Source organism: Kryptolebias marmoratus, linkage group LG6 (genome assembly GCF_001649575.2).
Source record: "Kryptolebias marmoratus isolate JLee-2015 linkage group LG6, ASM164957v2, whole genome shotgun sequence".
NCBI classification, from domain to species: domain Eukaryota; kingdom Metazoa; phylum Chordata; class Actinopteri; order Cyprinodontiformes; family Rivulidae; genus Kryptolebias; species Kryptolebias marmoratus.
The window spans coordinates 7,347,308-7,367,669 of record NC_051435.1 but is presented as its reverse complement, the minus strand read 5'-3'; the positions used below and the strand labels follow the sequence as shown (position 1 = coordinate 7,367,669).

The window sequence follows — 20,362 nt, the reverse complement described above, 5'->3', positions numbered from 1 at the left end:
AAGACGATGCTAAAACTGCACAATACATGCATTACATCAGCATGGCTTCAAACTGGCCTGCCTGTTTACCATGCTCTTTGTGAATAAACTATTGGTTTATTAGAATTGCAAATCACTGCATTCGGTTTTTATTTACATTTTACACAACGTCCCAACTTTGCCAAAATTAGTGGAGTGTATGTACTCTAAATCAAGTTACATTCTGGTTAATATTTCAACATCTGATCACAAAATATGATCCTCTTTCCAGCACTGTGGCTCGGTGCAGCTCAGGACACCGGGGCCGTTAAAAATGGTCCTGATTGGAAACAATAAATCATCAAGCTGGTGCGAACGTGACCTGAATAAGTGAGAAAGTCAGCTCGAACACAGCAAAACAAACCAAAATGGAATTCACCAGCGCCTAAACCATTAAATTTCGAGCCAAGGGTTTTATTATGTCATCGAACAGAGCAGCAGGATGGAGCTGACAGCTTCAACCAGCGCTGACAGTGAAAAAAGCCCAAGAGGCCCGAGCTCTCCGAGAGCACAAACTCTGAAGCCTCCTGGTGGATTAACGTAGGCAGAGCACAGCTTTAACGCCTCTAATAAAACACAGAAGGAACGCTCTTTGACGTCAGCCACAAAAACAACCCGGCCTGTTAAGAGCCAAACTTCCAGCATCGAAATAGGATGGATGAAACCTGAAGGAGGATGCCAAAAATTCATCATCCTACTGAACGAAGGTGGATATAGATCATCATTTGACAGCAAATACATTTCAAGAGTCATTCTAACAAGAGATATTTGTCAGAAATGCTGCTCTCCTATAAAACACAAAGCCAGAATCCAATCAGAACCTTTAATGTGCAGAAAATGTAGAAATAAACACCATTAATGCAAGAAAATTAATTACTGTAAATACACGGAAACATATATACATATATATTTATAAAATATTCTGCTGAAATTTAACAACTGATCTGAGTCAAAAAAAGACTTCATCTGGGTTTGGACCACAGTCTAAAGTGATCTCACTTCTTCACAAAGGAGTACAACGACAGCAGATATTCGGTTTTTATACAGACATCCCATTTCCTGCTCACAACTCTGTTTTTGTTAGTGATTCTTTCTACGATCTGATAAGATTCTCAAGACCAACAAATCTCAAATCCTTCACCGTTTTATATATATAAAAATAAAGACCCAATTTATAACGTTTAAACCTGTGACACAGTTAAAGTGAACACAAAGTCAGCTGGATTTACAACAAGAAATGCTTTGACAAAGCATACTGAATTAATCTCTCTCTGGGTTGTGATTTAAGTTTGTTTTGTTTTTCTAGTGCTGCAGGAAAAACAGTAACCCCCACACAGCAGGGGGAAATTAAAGTGCTCATACTCGTTTTTTCCGACCTGGTTGAATGGTGCTGTTAAACATGTAGGCACAGCAACAACAAATGACACATCATTGAGCTTGTTTGTGTCCCTGTGCTGATTTTAAAGAACATAAATAGATAAAATTATGTTCTGAGGAGTCTGTTTGAATAAGTATTTATTGACATGATGAGTTCAATTCCCGGTTCTTGTTAAAGAAAAGAAAAAAAGATTAATTGACAGGATGCTTTCCAGGAAAATATGAACGGTGCCCCGTCTGCTCTGAGATTAAATGGGACTATTATTTGTTTTCTGAACAGATTAACATCTAAATCACACTTGCAGGCTCCATAAAGACTATCAGACCAAAGAAAAAAAGGGGAGAGTGTAGCACGATTTTTGACTGAAACCCATAAATCCTGGGTTGGAGAAAACAATAATCAAGCACTCCATTTAATAATCAGGAAATACCAGTTATTTATAACTTTTACAGACCTTGAAAGCAGCTTTTTCCTCAATAAGTTGCTAACATAGATTTTACAGTTACAGGCCTATATACAGTAAAAATCCATCTGTTCTTGTTCAAGTCAATGAATGTTTTGTAAGTAACTAAAGAAGTATCTAAGTAGTAATATCTAACTGTCAGTGTGGTTTTAGAAAAGGCAAAGTATAACCACAGCAGCATTGAAAGTAATACATTATTTTACTGAGGATCTTTAAGGTTTTGGACACAATCATACTTTACTCACACAAAACTTATCAGTACTGTCGTATCAGGACAGTCGGACACAGGTTTTGGGTAAAAGGTGTTCCACAGGGATCAGTTCTGGGGCCACACCTATTATTGGATGCCGCACGAAAGGCAGGTGGTCATTGAACTGCCTGTGTTTAAGGTTGTTTGTCATTAACCACTGGACAGCACTTAATGAAACTTTCAGAAAGTAACCAACGGATGAAATCACAAAAATGGCTATAACTGTCTTCACCTCTCCTCCTCATCCAACGCTGTTGGAGATCCTCCCCTAAAAGTTGCTCATCTGAACAAAAGTACAAAAACACAATGTTGGGTTTCTAATATTGCTGTTTGATGGGTTATATTTGCCACAACATAGAAATGCAGAATAAAGTCAGGATTTTTACTGTCCCTGCCTCTGAACTTTCAAACAACCTGCTCTTTCACACGGAGACCTCACTAACGCTTCAAAATCCATTAAATAAATTACTTTTAGACTGACATTTTAAAACAGAAACAGTCCTGACATCTTTTTTTATTCATTTAGTAATTTTTGTTCATTTCTAGTTGCATTCTTTGTTTTTAATATTGGGTTTACTGCTTCAGTTTTTGTGTTTCACTCTTTTTTCCCTATAAATATACAGCGATGTAGTCAAAAGTTTGTTTTTAATTGTTCATAAATGAATATACTTGACTGCGCACACACAGGTTTGCATCTTTGGCTGTCTGCTTATAATAATTTAACACTTTATCCATTTATGTTGCTGTGGCAACATGACTTTTTTGTGTTTTCAGTTATTTCTTAACTATTTTAGTTGGGACATTTTGTTTAAATTGTCGTTAATTGTTCAAAGTCTCCATCTCAGCGCTGATGTTTATATTTACACTTTTCAATAACTTCAAGGTTTTAATAATCTAAAAAAAATAGGGAAAATGAATTTTCTGTGTGAATGCTGAGTACTGAATGAATGAAGAAGCTAAAAGATGCAAAACATCAGCTAAAAGCTAAAAGTAGCATGAGAAGACAGCTGAAGCAGATTTCAAAGAAAAGAAGGTTTTTAAAGGAACTGAGCAGTTATACCAATTAATATTTGATTTATTATTAATTATTTATATGGGGGACATATTTGTGAATAAAGTGAAATATTTTTGAAATGTATAAAAGTAACAAAAAAACAAACGCCAAAGCACCCATCTCCTGGATGAGCTGAATGTTTTGATAGCAAATAACAGAAAGAACACAGAAGTGGTCGTTAGATTGCAAAAAATATGCAAATTTTTTTTTAAAATTAGGAAAATGACAACATGAATGTTTAGTGCTGTATTTTAAAAACACATTTTATTTAGTTTTTATTCACTGGCAAACTAAAATGCAATTTAGCAAAGACAAAAACCTTGTTCAAAAGTCTAAAGTAAAAAAAACTAAGGAAATGACGCCATGAATTCAACAAGTACATAAAGTTCTGCCAAGACTCAAAGTCAGTCCTGCACAACGTCGAAATGAATTCCTTATGTTCAGTGTTTTTCAGTCCTTTCAATGAACTCAAGGACTTTAAAGTTTAAAGTAAAGCCTCTCGAGCAGCTGAAGGAAAAGTCGTACTGTAACAGAGCAGTAAATTACATCCGGCTTACTGTTCTCCTCTGCACGCCACTGTGGCAGCGGAGCCTGTTGCTTAGCAACCTCTTAATCAATACCTGGTCCTCATCCGGAACAATGCAGAGCCACAAGGGGGAATAATGGAGGAATATTTAGCTAGCAGCCTCACAGCACAAAAGACGTGTCAGACGTTGTTCGTGTACGTATCAATCAGCGGCGGTCTCCGTTAGCAACCGCTTGTTAACGTCGGCTCATTGGAAACTTGTGTAAGAGCCGAAGGAAATGAAATGCACAGGATGTAAATTGTTTAAATTATAGAGATCAGACGCAGCCGACAGCTGGCTGAATCACTTCTAAAAGTTTTTTTCATTAGTTAACCCGTCTTTAGTGACTAATGGGAATTTGGTAATTGGTTTTACGTTTCTTATTTTGAATTAGAGAGCACTTCCACCGGTTGCATCTGGATATAACACAATTTGATTGGAGGGCATTAGTTTGAAATTCATCACAGGAAAAGACGGGCGTCTTTACTTTTGCTCTTCATGTGAATAAGATGCCGAAAACACGACATATAATTATACTGCTACTACATTATTAGAACATACTCATCTTAATCCAAGCTATATTTACTGTAGTTATTATTATTATTAAACAGCCGATGTTATGTTAAAACATAACATAATTAGGTTTTTGATGGCTTAATAAACAGCTTTTGATGCTCTGTCCAAGGTCCTGAACCATGAGCAGAAATCAAATGGAGTAAAACTGAAAAGATGATGTATTAGGATGTTTTAAAAAGCACTTATTTAATAAGGTCATATCCAGTGAGTACTGTAAGGCTGCTATAATTTACAGAATATTTATCAATTTTAAACGTGTTATACAGATGATATTTTTTAATCGTGACAGTCAGATATATTGATGTTTAGCTTTTTACAGTGTTGGCAAAAAGGCATGATTTCTGAGGCTAGTTGGACTGAATGTGGACTGTCCACAAGAGACAGTGGGTAATACAGCAACTCATAATCAAACCAAGTAATCCCAGAGTAAACTGCAGTGGATGTCAGTTTCACATCAATTATTTTTGAAGCAATATTTGGCATAAAACACAAGCTCAAAAGGTCTCTTAATCAGAGCAGAAAGCAACAACAAAACAAGATGAGTCATTTCTGAGAAACATAAAGCCAACTCAGATTTCGCTCACTCACAAAGCCTGCGTGACACAAAGTCCATCATCTTCATCAGTCCGTGTGGATCCCATGGGTCCTGATTCACCTGAAAGCAACTAGCCCAAAACTCTGTAATTATTCAGACAGAAAGCGCCTGAAAACCACGTCCCAGAACACACACCTGTACGATGTCTCGTGAAGAGAGATAAAGCAATGAAAAGGAAAAGCTTCAGTAGAGCTCATCCCAAATGTTGCCCCAACTGATCCACACGCAGATGATCCGAAACACTACATACTGTTTTTAATCATTTCCAAATATCCCCACCATTATTAATGTGTTTTTATGTTTACATGTAAAAACGACTCTTAAGGACCAAACTGAGGCCCCATCTAAACCAGTCTTTTCTTCATCCAAACATTTCAACAAAAAGGCTGAAATACTTGTGAAGGAATGCCTATCGCCCGCCGCCGGCTTTCATGCCATCGTTTTAGTCTAAAAGCCTTTTTATGTCGACAACACGCTACGACCTTGTCCAACTTCAGCTCAAAATCTGTAAAACTGACAGAGTTGGAGCCAATTTTTTGCTCGCTAAAGTCAACTATCAGATCAGCTGACTACTTTCTGAGTGTTTTATTAAAATCTGTCCTTTGGTTACTGAGATATTTTGCAAACAGACAAACTAATACACACAGAGACACAGTTACATCATTGCCCTCCTTTCATGGCGGCAGGCAATAATCAAATTATGCATAAAATGTGCTTTGAATGTGTGTAAAGGCAGATTGGATGAGTCCAAGTGTGTATGTGCAGGTAAGAATAGGTAGTGTGTGTGTGTGTGTGTGTGTGTGTATCTATATTTATGTGTACAAGGTTAAGACAGTGGAAAAGTGAGTGGGAGCCCGGTGTCATACAGTACACCTTCCTGTAGGCGAGTGAGGGAGGAGCGGAGCGTCGGTCAGGTAAATACAGATTACACACCACCGCGTCTCCCAGGACTTTAGCCCACTTCTTGTTTCTGCACTTTCACAGTCAAGCCAACCATCTGCAGCAGCGACACCTTCAAGAATAAAAAAACTAAAAGGTTTCACGCCTCCTGAGCGCTCTGTGTCCACATCCAGATTATAACCTAACGATCCACTGTGACACTTTTACCCACCCCCGCTGCTTTAAGTAGCTTTACTTCAATCTAAACGTGTTTTTTTTTTTTTACCCCCACTATTTAAAACCCTAATTCTGCTACAAAATTCTGAGCTAAGAGCATGCTGGAGTGTGTTTATTAAAAGGCTGAAGTAATAGAAAAGAGAGAAAAAAAATCCATTATCACATGTAGGAGGTATTAACGCACTTGGAAGTGTGGGTGAGTCTAAAGTGTATGAGGGCGGTGATAGAATAAACCTTGATGAGGGAGAAAAAAAAATTAATTACGGTTCAGGCACGGGTTTCTGACAGCAACAGCTGACAGGTAAAGTCAATGTCACGTTGCAAGTAGTAATTTTTCTCGTACATTCAGAGCACGGTGTTTGTACTTGTGTTAAATTTCAAATTAATTCCAAAATGAAGCCTTAAACACTGAGCCTTTGAACGTCGTTTTATGAGCCATCCTTGAAATGCTTCAGCGACCTAATTGGAGCCACCGTTGTTAGACTTATTAAGATGGTGTCTGTCAAAATAAAATCAAGCCATTACTTTGAGAAAATTGTCCGCACACTCGCTAACAATAACGTTTCAGGCCCTGAAACAATTAAGGCTCACATTCTTAAGCTCTCTTTTTTCTTTTTCTAGTCTGCCCATGCATGTTTTGTCTTCAAACAAGCAAACTTCAAAAGTTTTTCTAGCTAAAAATGCATATTTAAAGGGATTAAAAAACTCTAATAAACTAAAAGGACAGTCCATACCAGTTGGGGTTTATGTAGACTTAAAGACTTGTTCGTTATTTTTGGAATCTAAGTTAGTTTACATGTGAACTTTTGGTTCAGTTTCTGGTTCAGAATCTTCTGCTCTGCTGCTGAAAGGTTGTGTAATCCACCTTTTATTGCCACCCCAATAATAAAACATGGTGATGGCTGCATCATGCTGTGGGGTTGTTGTACAACACACCTCGGCATCTGATAGACCATCAACCATCTCCACACAACCTGGAAAACTCAATAAAAAAACAAGCAGAAATCAAATATAAATCCTTCTGCATGCAAATCCTAAATCTACGCTTTTATTTTGAAACCGGCTTTTGCTGTGCTTTTATCTTGAAGGCGAGCAGGCTCTGTGTGCTGCAGCAGAGGAGTTACCCTTCATGTCAGCACACGGTTAAAATAACTAATACAAAAAGAAGTTTTTAACAAAACCTGAATGTCTAAATGTAACAAATCCAGAAAAAAACTGTTTCTGACAATCACCTGCAGCTGTCTACCTCAGGTACGAAATATATCATCTGTGCACTTTAAGAAAAGAAAAACTGCTATTTAGTGTTATTTTGATGCTGCTGTTTAATTCGCTGTAAAAACATGCAATTTGTTTTCCACTCAGGTTTTTTCCAATGCTCATTATTTGAATTAAATCTTAAATTTTCCATTTTTATGACCCAGTTACAATGTCTAATAGCTAATTATTAAATTTCAATTTGGCAAAATTGACTTTAACTCACCACAGTCCCGGTTCTGTGTGTGTGTGTGTGTGTGTTTTTTTGTGTGTGGGTGTGTTTTGAAGTCGCCCACCCCCTTCTCAACTAGAAAACTCATCAAGATAAAAGGAGAATATTTCAGGATTTAGGATTTGGTGTAAAAGCTAACATTTCCAGACAATCAGCCAATTCTTACTGCTGAAAGGAAACAGTTTCAGTTTGAATCTGAACAAGTTTGAAAATATCTGCACAGTTTCTGATTTTAAATCGATTTTCACAATTAATTCAAGGCTAATGTTATGCTTTTTTAAATTAAATGCAAACAATGCTCGGAAGTCTGACATATTCTCTGTGCAAACCTTCAAAAGTCAAAGCTGGGACTTTAAAACGCCTGTTTACTAGCTGGACATGGACCTGATTTTTAACAATTTACCGTGACATGATTATGTTTGCATTTCATGGTTTCTTCCCAGTGCTGAGACCATCATTTGTTTCCATGAAAAGGGAAAGAAAGCATCTGATTAAAGCAGTAATCTGAAGTGTCTCTGATATTCGAGAGCTCAACGGGTTTATTTCCCGCCTTACTTCTGAGTCTGTGACGCATGCAGCGCTTCAGACGGCATCACTTTGGTTTCCCGTCACTCTTCTTGTATTCACAGATTCATCTTCTCCTCCTCCTAAACTGTTCTAGAAATCTGCTCCATTTTCACACCTCCCCTTCTGCATCGAGCGGTGGCCCGCAGTCAAAATACGTGCTTTAATCTAATTTGGTCCTGCCTGGGGAACGCCCAGAATATGCTTTTTGTTTTAAAGCCAACACCAGCCAATTATACACTCATGCACTTATTTGCATCGTTAAAGTGGCTTAAAAAACAGGTATTTTCTTACAGAACGCAGCATCTTCGCTGGAAAAGACCTGCTCTTGAATTTTTGTTGATTTGAACTCTGTCCCCTGCTATTTATTTACCTTCCCACTGAGTTACAGTTTTCAAATACAAGTAATAACCCACTTTGTTTTATTTCTACGTACTAAAAAAAAAAATATGGTTGCGTTTTCATAAAATAGCCCGATTTATGATCGTTATCCCAAAGACAGCAGCACCCTAATCTTTTGTAATTCTCTGGTCATGCAGAAACAGACACACGACAATACCGCTGCCGCTATTTTTAAGCTCCTGATCTGATGCTAATCCCTCTGGCTCAGAAAGCACTGTGACACATTGTGCCTGGCAGCAAGCGTCCTCAGCAAATAAGGAGCTGGTCTGAGCATTCTCATGAATTTTACAGTCAATCAAAGAAGAATATATCAGCAGGTTTCCGCTGGAGAAAAGACACTTAAAGAACCGAGTATCGCTTCTTTTCAATGGAGCGAACCGCGCAACATTTGATGCCTCTAAAGTTTCAAAAACATTCTTTTTGTATAATATCTATGATACAGATGATAAAGAGTCATGAAGGAAAAAAAGTCCACCTTCTTTATTAAACAAAAAACTAAACCCAACAGGAAAACAACTCCATCCTTTCTGCTTCCGTAGGATTCAGGAGAGAAAGAATCAGCCAGGCGCTGCTGATCAAACATATTGATTAACTGATCATCACCTCTTTCTGTCAGTTTGCTGCTCAGGAGCACACAGGTGTGAGTTACCACAATGCCAAGGCACAAAGACATCAGCATTCCTTAGAGAAGCAACTGTTGCTGCGCATCGATCAGGGGAGGGTTAAAGGTAATTTCCAAACATTTTGCAGTTCATCATTCTGCAGTGAAAAGCCACATTTAAAGCTGCAAAAACAGTTAAGACTGCTGCCAGTCTGACCCAGGAGTGGGAATCCCAGCAAACTCACCCCAAGGTCAGACTGTGCAGTGCTCAGACAAATAACAAAACCTCCCAAGAGCTCCATCTCAGGCTCTACAAGCCACAGTTAGCAGGTTAAAGGTTAAAGGTCAGGACAGGATCGTTAGAAAAAGGTTGAACAAATGTGGCTCGTCTGGAAAGGTTGCAGGAGAAAGAAAGCCTCTTCTCTCGAAAAACAACTTGGGTTGAGGTTCAGCAACAAAGGACAAAAAAACAGCACACCTATGAAAAACATCTACATACCAGCATTCATTCATTCATTCATTCATTGTTCTACATCATGGCAGAGTGTACCTTCACCCTGATGGAAGCACAGCTAACTCTTTCCTCGGATGACTCAGATTTGCAGAGACGCGTTTGTTTTTTTCCCCAAACACCTGACCTTACACAAGTCCCAAGCTATTTTACCACATCCTCACAACATTTTACAGGCAGTTGTTCTGTTTCACTGAAGGTGGCCTGTGCCAGGAGGACGCAGGAACAGACTCGACAAAACAAGAATAAAACATTTTCGTGAAAGGTGTACTACTAACATTAAAACTCTGAAGCTTGTACTTGATGATTTACATGCAGCATCAAAACATACGAATTAATTTTACCAGGTTTAATCTAAATGAACCACAAGACTTTTAGAACAATATCCTTTGGTAAGATGAGACCAAAGGAGAGATGTTTACCCATAATGCACAGCAGCATTTTTAGTGAAAACCAATTCCAAAACAGCAAAAACACTGTCAAGCACGGTGGTGGAGGAGTTATGATTTGGGCTCGTTTTGCAGCCACAAGACATGGGCACATATTCCAAGTGGACCATGAACTCGTCTGTAGACCTAAGAGTCAAATGTGAGGCCATCTGTCCAGCAGCTGGAGCTTGGACCAAACTGAGCAGCAAATCTACAACAAAATGGCCAAAAAATAAATAAAAAAGAATCCTGGTGTTGTAATTATCCAGTTAAAGTCCAATGCTGTGGTGAGACCCGTGCAGAAACTAATGCCTACAAACCTCAATGGCCTGAAGCAATATTGTAAAGAAAGGTGGGCCAGAATTCCTCCACAGCCATGCGAGACACCGATAAAGTCCTAAAGAAGATGTTAAATCATGGGGCGGACATAGTTTTTCTTCACACAGCTTTCTAGTTTTGGCTTTGTTTTTGTTTAATAAATAAAAACATGATTAACATGGTGGTTAGGTTTTAGAACAAGGGAAAGATCGGATCATTTCTTATCACATCCAGATACGTACAACCCTAGAACTGAGACAGGGAGGACATTTTTCGCCCCGTGGCTGTATATCTGTTATGATGCATTTGTCTAGAATATAGACTTTTGTTGAGTGAAAACCACACTGATCTGTGGATCTTTACAGATATCACACACACACTGCAGACTTCAGCCACAAGTCCTGCAGATCCCGTAATCCTGCCCAGTAAAGCCCAGGAGCTGATTCTGACCTGTGTCCCTCTGGCTGAAGACAGCCATGGTCTGTCCGCCCACTGTGTGCATCCTGAAGGGATACTCCTTCGGGACCTGCAGCGATCCTGCGTCCTTCTCCCCGTCTCCACCGAGGGCAGCCAGCTCCTCGTTCAGGCTGAAACAAACCTGAGGAGGAACACACACACACACTGCTATCAGAGCACATTATCAGCCGTCTCTTTGTCTAATCAGGTCAAATATGATCTGGTGAAGCTTTATTGATTCCTGCGAGGAAGCTGAGTCAGTGCAAGAGCAAACAGATGCAACAGAGAGGAGAGAGGAAATCATCAGATCAATAAATAAAAAAATAAAAAAAGCTTGGCTGAGTTCAACTACAGCTAGGGGTGAAAAAGTGGAAAAGTTTGCGTGTGAGAAATGGAGAATTTAAAGCAGTCTCACCTCCGTTTTCCCCTGTTTCCTGTTAGAATTAAGAAAAGCACGCGTCAGTAAATGTTACCATCACTTACTCTGTATCTGATTAATGTGGAGAACAATTATCCTCATTCAGCCAGGAGCAGAGCCAGAAACATATTCACGGGCTGGCCATAAACCACAGGTAATCTCAGTTTTTTCTCGTTTTTAACCTTGAATTAAAGGTTTGTGAACGACTGCTGGTTATCTTGTGTGTTTATACAGAAACAGCTGAAGAGCATGCAGATAAAGGTGCTTTATTTATATTGAATGCAGACCTGCATTTCTCGTTTGCATATAAAAGTATCCAGAAAACTACAGGAGTAAACTCTTTCAAATTCACTGTTTGTTATAGTTCAGGATAACTTTTTGAAATATTTGAATTCATCCTTTGAAACGAGCACCTATGAGACCAGTTTCAATCTGGCTTTTTAACAGATTTAACCAAACTTTTCTTCTCCAGGTTTGAAACAGATAAAATCTGGATGTTTTAGGTTTTTTGAATGACACTAAATGCTTTTATTAAACCAAAAAATAATCTCTAAATCAACTCTATAAAGTTTCAGCTCACAAGCAATAAGTTTAATGTTGCTGTAATCATAGCAAAAACAATAAATATATATTTTAGAGAGATAACAACTGACTGGTACATGTTTCTGTAAGCATATCACAGATTGACAAAATGTCTCAAACCTCGAAAAGGACAAAAACTTTTCAAATCAACTAATTAAGAATCAATTAATCACAGCTTGTTTGAACCTGTTTAATATTTAGAAAAAGCCCTTTTTAAAACGTACTTTCCGATGGTAATTTTCCCAACTTCGCCCTTTTCTGAGGCTTTGTCCCATTGTTGAGATAAATACTTTGGAACCTGCGAGGTGAGAATATTGATCATGTTAATAATAAAAACCTCAATCAGTCCGCTTTAATATGAGGTTTATCTGAACAAACCTTAACCAGCCACACGCCTTGACTCTGCCTGACTCCAGTTAAATCCACCTCCGACCTGTCAGACATCGTCTCAACTCACCGCCAGGTAAACCGGAAACAGAGGCTCACCTGTGGCGACTTAAAAACAAATGACTTCCTGTCCTTCAAAATAAACTGAGTCCGAAACTCCTTCTGCTCTCTGACTCCACAGAGATGTCAGCACAGTTTATATATTTTTAATTAGGTGAATTTAAAGTTTAAACATCCAACTTTTCGAAGAATAATCGCTTCTGTTTTTTAACAACTCAAACAGTAAAGTTTTAATTTGAAATACAGATTACAGCCTACAGATTTACAGTTTTCTTGAAGCTTCACTGAAATTATTTGCAGCTTGTAAACCTGAAAACATACAATATTTACACATTATGAGCTTCTTTTATTAAGATTTAAGGAGAGTAGCAACCCACTGAAATCATTTGTTATTTTATTTTAGCTCATTTTAGTTGTGCAAAAGTCTGGAGTCATATTTTTATATTTTGCTTAAAAGGAGGCAAACTTTCTTGTAATCTTTTAAACTGATCCTGATCATTAGTTTGTATGGCTTTCTGAACCTCTATCATAGTTCTGGACTTTTTAGAGAATTTGTTTTTATTTGAAAAGCTGCTAAACTCCGACTTGTGAATTTTTCAGGATTTTAAAATTCTCCTAAACTCAAAGAATGAACCTGTTGTGTTTCAGATTTATCACAAATCTGTCATAAAGATGTGATTTGTTTTCATATCTTTCACTGAATCTATTAAAGCTTCAGAAGCTTTAGAAGATAAAGTAATGAAAACACGCAGAAGAAACTATAAACAGGAAAACAACAGGTTGAACGCTGACTCAGCATGAAATAAAAAGAGTCTCTCTCTAATCTCTGAGCATCTGATTTATTTAATCTGAACAGTAAAGCTTTTACATCTGAGACTAACAAATAGTCCCCAACAAAGTCAGGATTAAAACAGACTTCAGGTTGATTGGAAACCACCGGTTCTTATCTCAACTCGTTCAACTAAAGTCAGACGTCTGAATCACCGCCTCGCTCTCATTTCTGCTCTTCGAGGCCCAAAGATAATTGATTCGTTCTGATTATCAGGCTGTTGAAGCCGCACTGATTTCATCGTTTCGTGCCTCCTTGTTGCCCACAAGTTTCTTTCATCACTAACGTTTAAACGAGCTCCTCCAGAGCCAAAAGTGTCTGCTGGCACTCAGCAAACCGCCAACAACGTCTGGATTTTAGGCTTTCATGTTAACATTTTCTGAATATTTGTTGAGATACTTATTAGAAGATAAGGATTTTAAATAAATATCTTAATTTGCATTGAAACTGGATCATCTTTATTCATCATTATGTCATAAAATTCAATTAATGAAGCAATACTTCTCACTTAACTGAGATCTTTAAGGAGTTTTTGTTTGTTTTCACATAAATATATATTTTATTTTAACTAACACACTGTAAAAAAAACTGTTCTTTTTTACTTTATGGTAATATTTACAGATAACTGATTTGTTGACCTACAGGTGCTGTCTGCTGTTAAATGGAAAGCTGGAAAGGTTGTTTTTTTTCCCCTTTATTTATTATTTTTTCTGTTTCTGTTGTTCAACCACAAATATATCTTTCACATCTGCACAAATCAATGCACCAAATAAATTATGCATGTGAAGCCTGAGAGCAAAATAGATCAAGATTAGCTTTTAAAACAAATATTATAAATAATTAGAGTGTGGCTTGCATCCAGTTCTTACAGATGGCTTAAGGTTACAAGGCAGGAAGCAGAGGATTTGGAAAGCAGCACTCAAGGAGCCTGTATCATGTTTTTTATGCTTTAATCATTTTAAACACTTCAACATTATATTCTTCATTTAACAACAACACAAAGAGTTTGCATTATTTAATATGGGAGCTAATAGTTTCTGCTTTGCGTAAATGATGCATATTTCTGCTCCTCAGGCTTCTGGAAAGCTGCTGAAAGTTGTTGTTTTTTAGTCAGGAGAGCCGCGCTGACACTGAACACACCGAGATCTCGGGTCTTTTATTTACCTCACATCGTGTCCGTTACATAACCAAGCTCATTTTGTAAAGGATTGCACAAAATAATGCGACTCAGGTGGATCTCGAGTTTGATTCAGGATAAAGTTCAGCTTTCTAAACTTTGGTAACTTCGACAGCTCAGATACAAAGCTGTGTGAACAGTCTCTAAAAACTCCTTGATTATTATTATTATTTTTTTAAGAAAACATTTAATTATAACAGCCTTGAAAGCTCGGAGTGAACGAGTCATTAAAGATGGGCTGAGACAATCAAGAATGGAGGAGGTAATTTAGGAAAAAAAAAAAAAACAATGTTTTTTTGGGCATAAAAGACAAGCAGATGGTTTGGATGAAATAGTTAAAATCCCAACAGGATCAAATCCATCTGAGCACAAATCTGCTGATAATATATCAGCAGTTAAAGGCCTAGCATTCATTTAAAGGAACGAGTATCATGTTTTATAACAGAGCTTTAAACTGAAATCCTCTTGTGATGAGGAGAAATGAACGTTGCAAATAAAACAGATCTGTCAGGGCTCAGAGCATGTGTTGAGGATGACTCTCAGCTACCACCACATCACACTGACATTTGACCGAGTTGTAGACATTTTTATGTTGGATAATGTCAATTATCTGTGGCGGCCATCGTGAATGAGTAGCTGTAGACGTTCATCCAATCTTTACTTTCTGAGTGTTTCATTAAAATCTGCTCAGTAATATTTTGCTAACAGACACATGAACACACTTTCATGACTCTTGGGGTCTTTAGTTAAAACAATTAAAGTGACAAAAACACATCTCAGTAGAAACAAGACTCTCTGTCAGCCTGGCTGCAGTCTTGGTTGTTCTTCTTCCTTTTTTAAATTAACTATAAATGATCAGAATTTAGTTAAACTTATTTCCTAAACCCTTCTGAAAAGCCACAAAGGAAACCAAGGAGCCAGTTTCCTCTGATTATTACACCGTTCTGAAAATAAAGAAGAAAAAAAAAACACACCATGAAGTATTTTATGCCTTAAAGACTCTGCTCTGAAAATAATAACAAAAAAAAACAAAACAAAAACCAGTCATTTTAAAGAACTGAAAGGTTTACTTTTGAGGTTTATGCTTTTGTGAAGAGTTAGAAAACAGGAAAAGAAAGGAAATCTGAAGAGCAGATGCTTTAATTGTACCTTTGAGATATAGACTGTGTGTTAGCAGCTCCTTTACTGCCATCTTGTGGACAAATAGGAGAATGAACTGCTGGGACTGACTGAATGAATGAATGAATGAACAAATGAATGAATGGCATGAAGAAAAATACAGACCTGGCTTCATTACATGCGCTGTATGAGCTGCTTTAAAGTAAAATGTTATGTTGACATCAGTGTTTTCTGCATTGTGGAGGAGTTTAATGTTTAACTACATTATGGATTTATAAAAATAATTATTGTACAAACAGAAACAAATGTGAGCTTTTAAAAAGGGAAACATTATAAGGTTTTTGGTCTTTTTGTGCCAAAAACCAAAAACCTTATAATGTTTCCCTTTTTAAAAGCTCACATTTGTTTCTGTTTGTACAATAATTATTTTTATAAATCCATAATGTAGTTAAACATTNCACGATGACACATTTACTCAAAGTGACAGAGTTTGAACAAAACCATCTTCGGTATCATTGCTGAGGATGACAGAGGGGGCAGAAAAATCTGTCTGTTCACTTTTATCTGCTTAAATCTGGCGTGGTTTTGATGTATTTCCTGTCACAAAGCATTCACCAGGATTGTCATGGAAACTGTGTCCAAGCCTTAAAAGAAACATTTCTTTCTTCTTTTTTTTATTTATTTCTTGGAGCTTTCTCTATAAGGAGGTACAGTAAAGAACAAAGCTGTCACATTTAACTTTGACTCTCCCCATAAACAACTTGTCAAATAGTTGTTTACAGATTCGTCAAACCTTTTGATAACATAATCAGCTGTAGATGATGGGTTATTCAAAGTTTTCCAAATTTTACTTTGAGGAACATTATTCTGAAATGTTTCCACCATTTTTCGACGGATATTTTTGCAGACTGGTGAACTTCTGCCCGTCTTTACTTCTGAGAGATTCAGCCTCTCTAAAAAATGCTCTTTTTATATCCAGTCCTCTTACTGACCTGCTGCCAATTAACCTAATTAGTTACTAATTGTTCCTGCAGCTGTTTCTTATTCGTACCACTTACTTTTACAGCTTTTTGTTGCCCCAACTTTTTTGAGATGTGTTCCTAAAAAATCATACAATTTCTTAAACATTTTGAATGTTTACTGAGCTCCATTGAGAATAAAATGTGGGTTTATAGAGATTTCCATATTGGTTTTTCTTACAGTTTACACAACATCCAGACTTTTTAAGAATCGGGGCTGTAAATAAACCTTGATACTGACAGCCTCATGAGCTGGATTAAAATCCTCAATTCCTCTGCGTACAAAAGTTCTTTGCTTATGAATTAATTGTGATTTGTTTCACAAACATCAGTGGGTTTTGGCATTGTGACTTCCTGTGTGTCTCTCATCAGAGCGTCTCTGAAACACAAAGAGTCGCTCAGAATCCCAGGAGCCGGCTCTCAGCTGTCAGCACGTTCACATAAAGCTCTGTGGAAGCTCAGATCCACATCAAGACATCTGCACAAAGTCCTCCCAGTGTCACTGAATGGTGTGGAAGGTGAGGCGTTGAGACAATGAATCTAAAGTCTAACTTCCTCTGTTGGGATCTGTGTGAAACTCCTGCCGTCCTCTGTCTGTCCCCTGCTTGGCTGAAGGACTCAGAAATCCCTTTTCATCAGGAACAAAATGAACTTGGCTCCACCTGGATGTTGGCTTTGGCTTTCCCACCAAGGTCATCCTCACTTTGGAATATCTGAGTCCACACGCCTACCCCCCAACCAACCAATCAACCAACCAACCAGCCAGCCAACCAACTAACCAACCAATCAGCCAACCAACCAACCAATCAGCCAACCAGCCAATCAACCAACCAACCAGCCAACCAACCAGCCAACCAGCCAATCAACCAACCAACCAGCCAAGCAACCAACTAACCAACCAACCAACCAACCAACCAGCCAACCAACCAACCAACCAACCAATCAACCCTGAGATGATGAAGAACATTCTGACACGAACAGCTTTGCTTCATTTTCATGTCTTGATTCTTCCCTGAATGATTTTCTCCTCAGAAGCACACACGATTTGGCAGAAATGCAATAAAGAGCGTCCTGTTGTAGTTTCTACGAGGGCTCGCAGCTGAATGAAGAGCCGTTGCCATGGCAGCCCCTGCAGTCTTAAAAACAGCGAGCAAACACAGAAAAAGAAACAAAGGACTAAATGCTTTCAACTGTCCCATCATTTAATGTCAGAAGTCAGTGTTAACATTGTTTTGAGGCAACACATAGATGATTTTACACCTGGTTCTCACTCACACTGATACCGATTTAACCTGTTTTATTAGTATAAAAACAAAGAAACCCTTGTCAGACAAGATTAGTTTAATTTAAGGTATTTTGTCAAGTCTCCTGTATCGATAAAACACTCTCAGTTTATATTTATGATTTTGCCACCAAAGGCAAAAGAGCAACAATGTTTTTGCTAATGCTTGTGTGTTTGTCTGTTACCAAAACGTCTCATAAACCACAGGATTCATTTTAATAAAAACTTGTGGAAAGTAACCAAAGGCTGCGCTGCTACAACTGACTAACCTTTGAACGAAACCTCAGTTAAGATGGCCGCCACAGCTGAGTGGCTTCAGCAAACGTTATCTTCATCCACAAGTTCACAACTACACCTCACTAGTTGCACATCTGGTTGCAGAAGTTCAACATTTTGCTGCACTAGTTCAGCAAACACTCCTGCTAGTAACACTTTTTGCCAACTAGTTGGAGAAGAATTAAGACTAGTCAGCCATTTTGCTGCACTAGTAGACCAAAAACCCCAACTAGTTGGCTTTTAAATGCACTAATAGACTAATGGACCAACTAGTTGACAGCTGTGTTGTATAAATTAGTTACATGTTAATTAGTCAACACAAATTATGCCTGCTAATTGACTAGTGGTTGTCAAATCAGCACACTGGTTAAATCAGCACGTCTGTCTAAAATATTGATAAATTACCTAAAATATTGATAAATTACCTAAAATATTGATAAATTACCTAGCCATCCTTTAGGGCATACTTACTCCACGAGTTTACATGTTTGGGCTTACTAGTTAATTAGTATGGACAAAAAAGCTCTAACTAGTCATCTAGTGAGCATTTTGGGGGTTACTAGTAAACGAATAAAACTAAATTTTGTGTCACTAGTTGGCCAGAGCAATCTATAAGTTTAACTAGTGAACAAGTAACCACCTTTTAGCCTCACTGGGTTAACTAGTGAGGCTAAAACCAGTAGTTAATCTAAAAAATACTATAAATAATAAATAAATAAATTTGGTCTTAATAGTTGACCCAAAAATGCTCATTAGTTGACTAGTTAAATATCCTTGTTCTTACTAGTTAACTAGTGCAGCCCAAAAATGTTAAATGGTGGAGTAGTGTGCACATTTGACAATCACTAGTCAACTAGCAGGCATAATTTGGGTTGACTAGTTAACATGTACAACACAGTCATTGACCAGTTACGTCCAGTGGTTCACTTGTGTGTTTAAAGGCCAACTAGTTAGGCAATCTGGGCTACTAGTAACGCAAAGTACTGACTATTATGAATTCTGCTCCAGCTAGTTGGACAAAAGTGCAACTAGTTGACAAAGAGGTGTTGCTAATAAGAGCATTTGTTGAACTAGTGGGCAGAAATGTTGACGTAGTGTGATCAAACAGACTACCAGTGCAGAGTAGCTGCAAAGAATGACACTCGATATGAAGGATATTGAATAAATCCACAAACGGTTTGCCCTAAACCTTGTTTCAGTAAACCCTACTGTTAGTTGGTGCCATCTTAGACGCTCTCCTTCATTATTAAGTGCAGTATTTCCACCAGCAGCTCTCACGTTTCCCTTTCACTCACCCCTCAGGCGCGCACAGCTAATGTTACTGCTTTGTTTAATTCATTGTGCTGACTCTACGCTTTTCTGTCGGTGCAATTTCTCTAATGACGCGGCTCTTAAACATGAAAGCCTTTAATCCACGTTTTTGTCAGTCCTCATTACGGTATAAGCAGTCTCGCTGGTGAGGAGTGGTTCAGGTTTTTGTGACACACACTCACAGCTCCTCACCTGCAACACAAGGCCTCATACAGGTAGAACAGGTGAAGAAAACACACTAGTGACCCAGTCAGTTACGACTTACTGTACTTGTTGTTTACTTCAAACCCTATCTGCATACTTTACTGATCGTAAATGCAAAATAACACATCAAAACTGTCTGACTTTTCGATCCCAAACAGCCCGTTCCTGGGCGACGCCATTGTTGACCTATTTTTGTTGCTTCGGCCGTTTCCATATGTAAACAAACAAGTGAGGTGGTTGTCAGCTGCTTGCATTTAGCTGTTTTTGGTCAGATAGGTGCACTAACACAAAGGTTTCCAAATATGAAGGATGAAACATGATTTTTAGAATAAACATTTTGTGTTTTTTAGCATTGAATCTTTTTTTTTTGGTACCTTATGATCGACCCAGGAGCACAGGAGAGAGACGATCCAGTGATCATCAGAAAGCACTAGAAGGTGGACTAAAATAAATCTGGAGCTCATTGACCTGCAGGGACAACATGAGCATCCAACAAACATGTCTGTTTCTCCCATCCTCTGTCTCTGCCCCACAGGGGGAGGACCAGAGGCCCCACACACCACCTGTGTGTAGAATAATCCTTCAGTGAGGTGAACACTTGTGTCTGCAGAGGGATCCAGCAGCTCTCTGTTTACCTTTGTTTCACAAACACTGTTGTGATGATGTTTTTGCTCAGCCCTCTGCAGCCGTTCACAGCCTCCATGATGTTTGTCTCCTGCGTTTCAGCGTGTCAGTGTTGCGGTAAATATGCATCGCCGGATCACTGGTTGCTGCGCCGTACACACACTCCTCAGTAAAGATTTACAACTCAGTAAACAGCTTTGTATTTCTGTAGCCCACCGTCCAAAGGGCAAAGTGTGTGTGTTCATCCGTCTGTCTATTGTGTTAGCAAAATATTTCACGAACCACTGGACAG

General features: G+C 38.2%; 1 protein-coding gene across 2 annotated transcripts in view; it reads right to left on the bottom strand.

Moving 5' to 3' along the window:
- LOC108240442 (general transcription factor IIF subunit 2) overlaps positions 1–19,966 on the bottom strand; it is a 55,038-nt gene extending 35,072 nt beyond the window's left edge. The window contains exons 1-4 of one of the 2 annotated variants that reach the window (XM_017423917.3): positions 12,161–12,272; positions 12,007–12,080; positions 11,198–11,216; positions 10,777–10,924 (exon numbers count right to left, since the gene is read on the bottom strand). In XM_017423917.3, coding sequence (XP_017279406.1) covers positions 10,777–10,924; positions 11,198–11,216; positions 12,007–12,080; positions 12,161–12,226 — 307 coding nt within the window. In that variant the 5' untranslated portion in view covers positions 12,227–12,272. Of the gene's footprint in view, positions 1–10,776; positions 10,925–11,197; positions 11,217–12,006; positions 12,081–12,160; positions 12,273–19,820 lie in introns of those variants that run through there. The other variant, XM_025007574.2, reaches the window with a different exon arrangement.
- Positions 19,967–20,362: the final 396 nt, after the last annotated feature.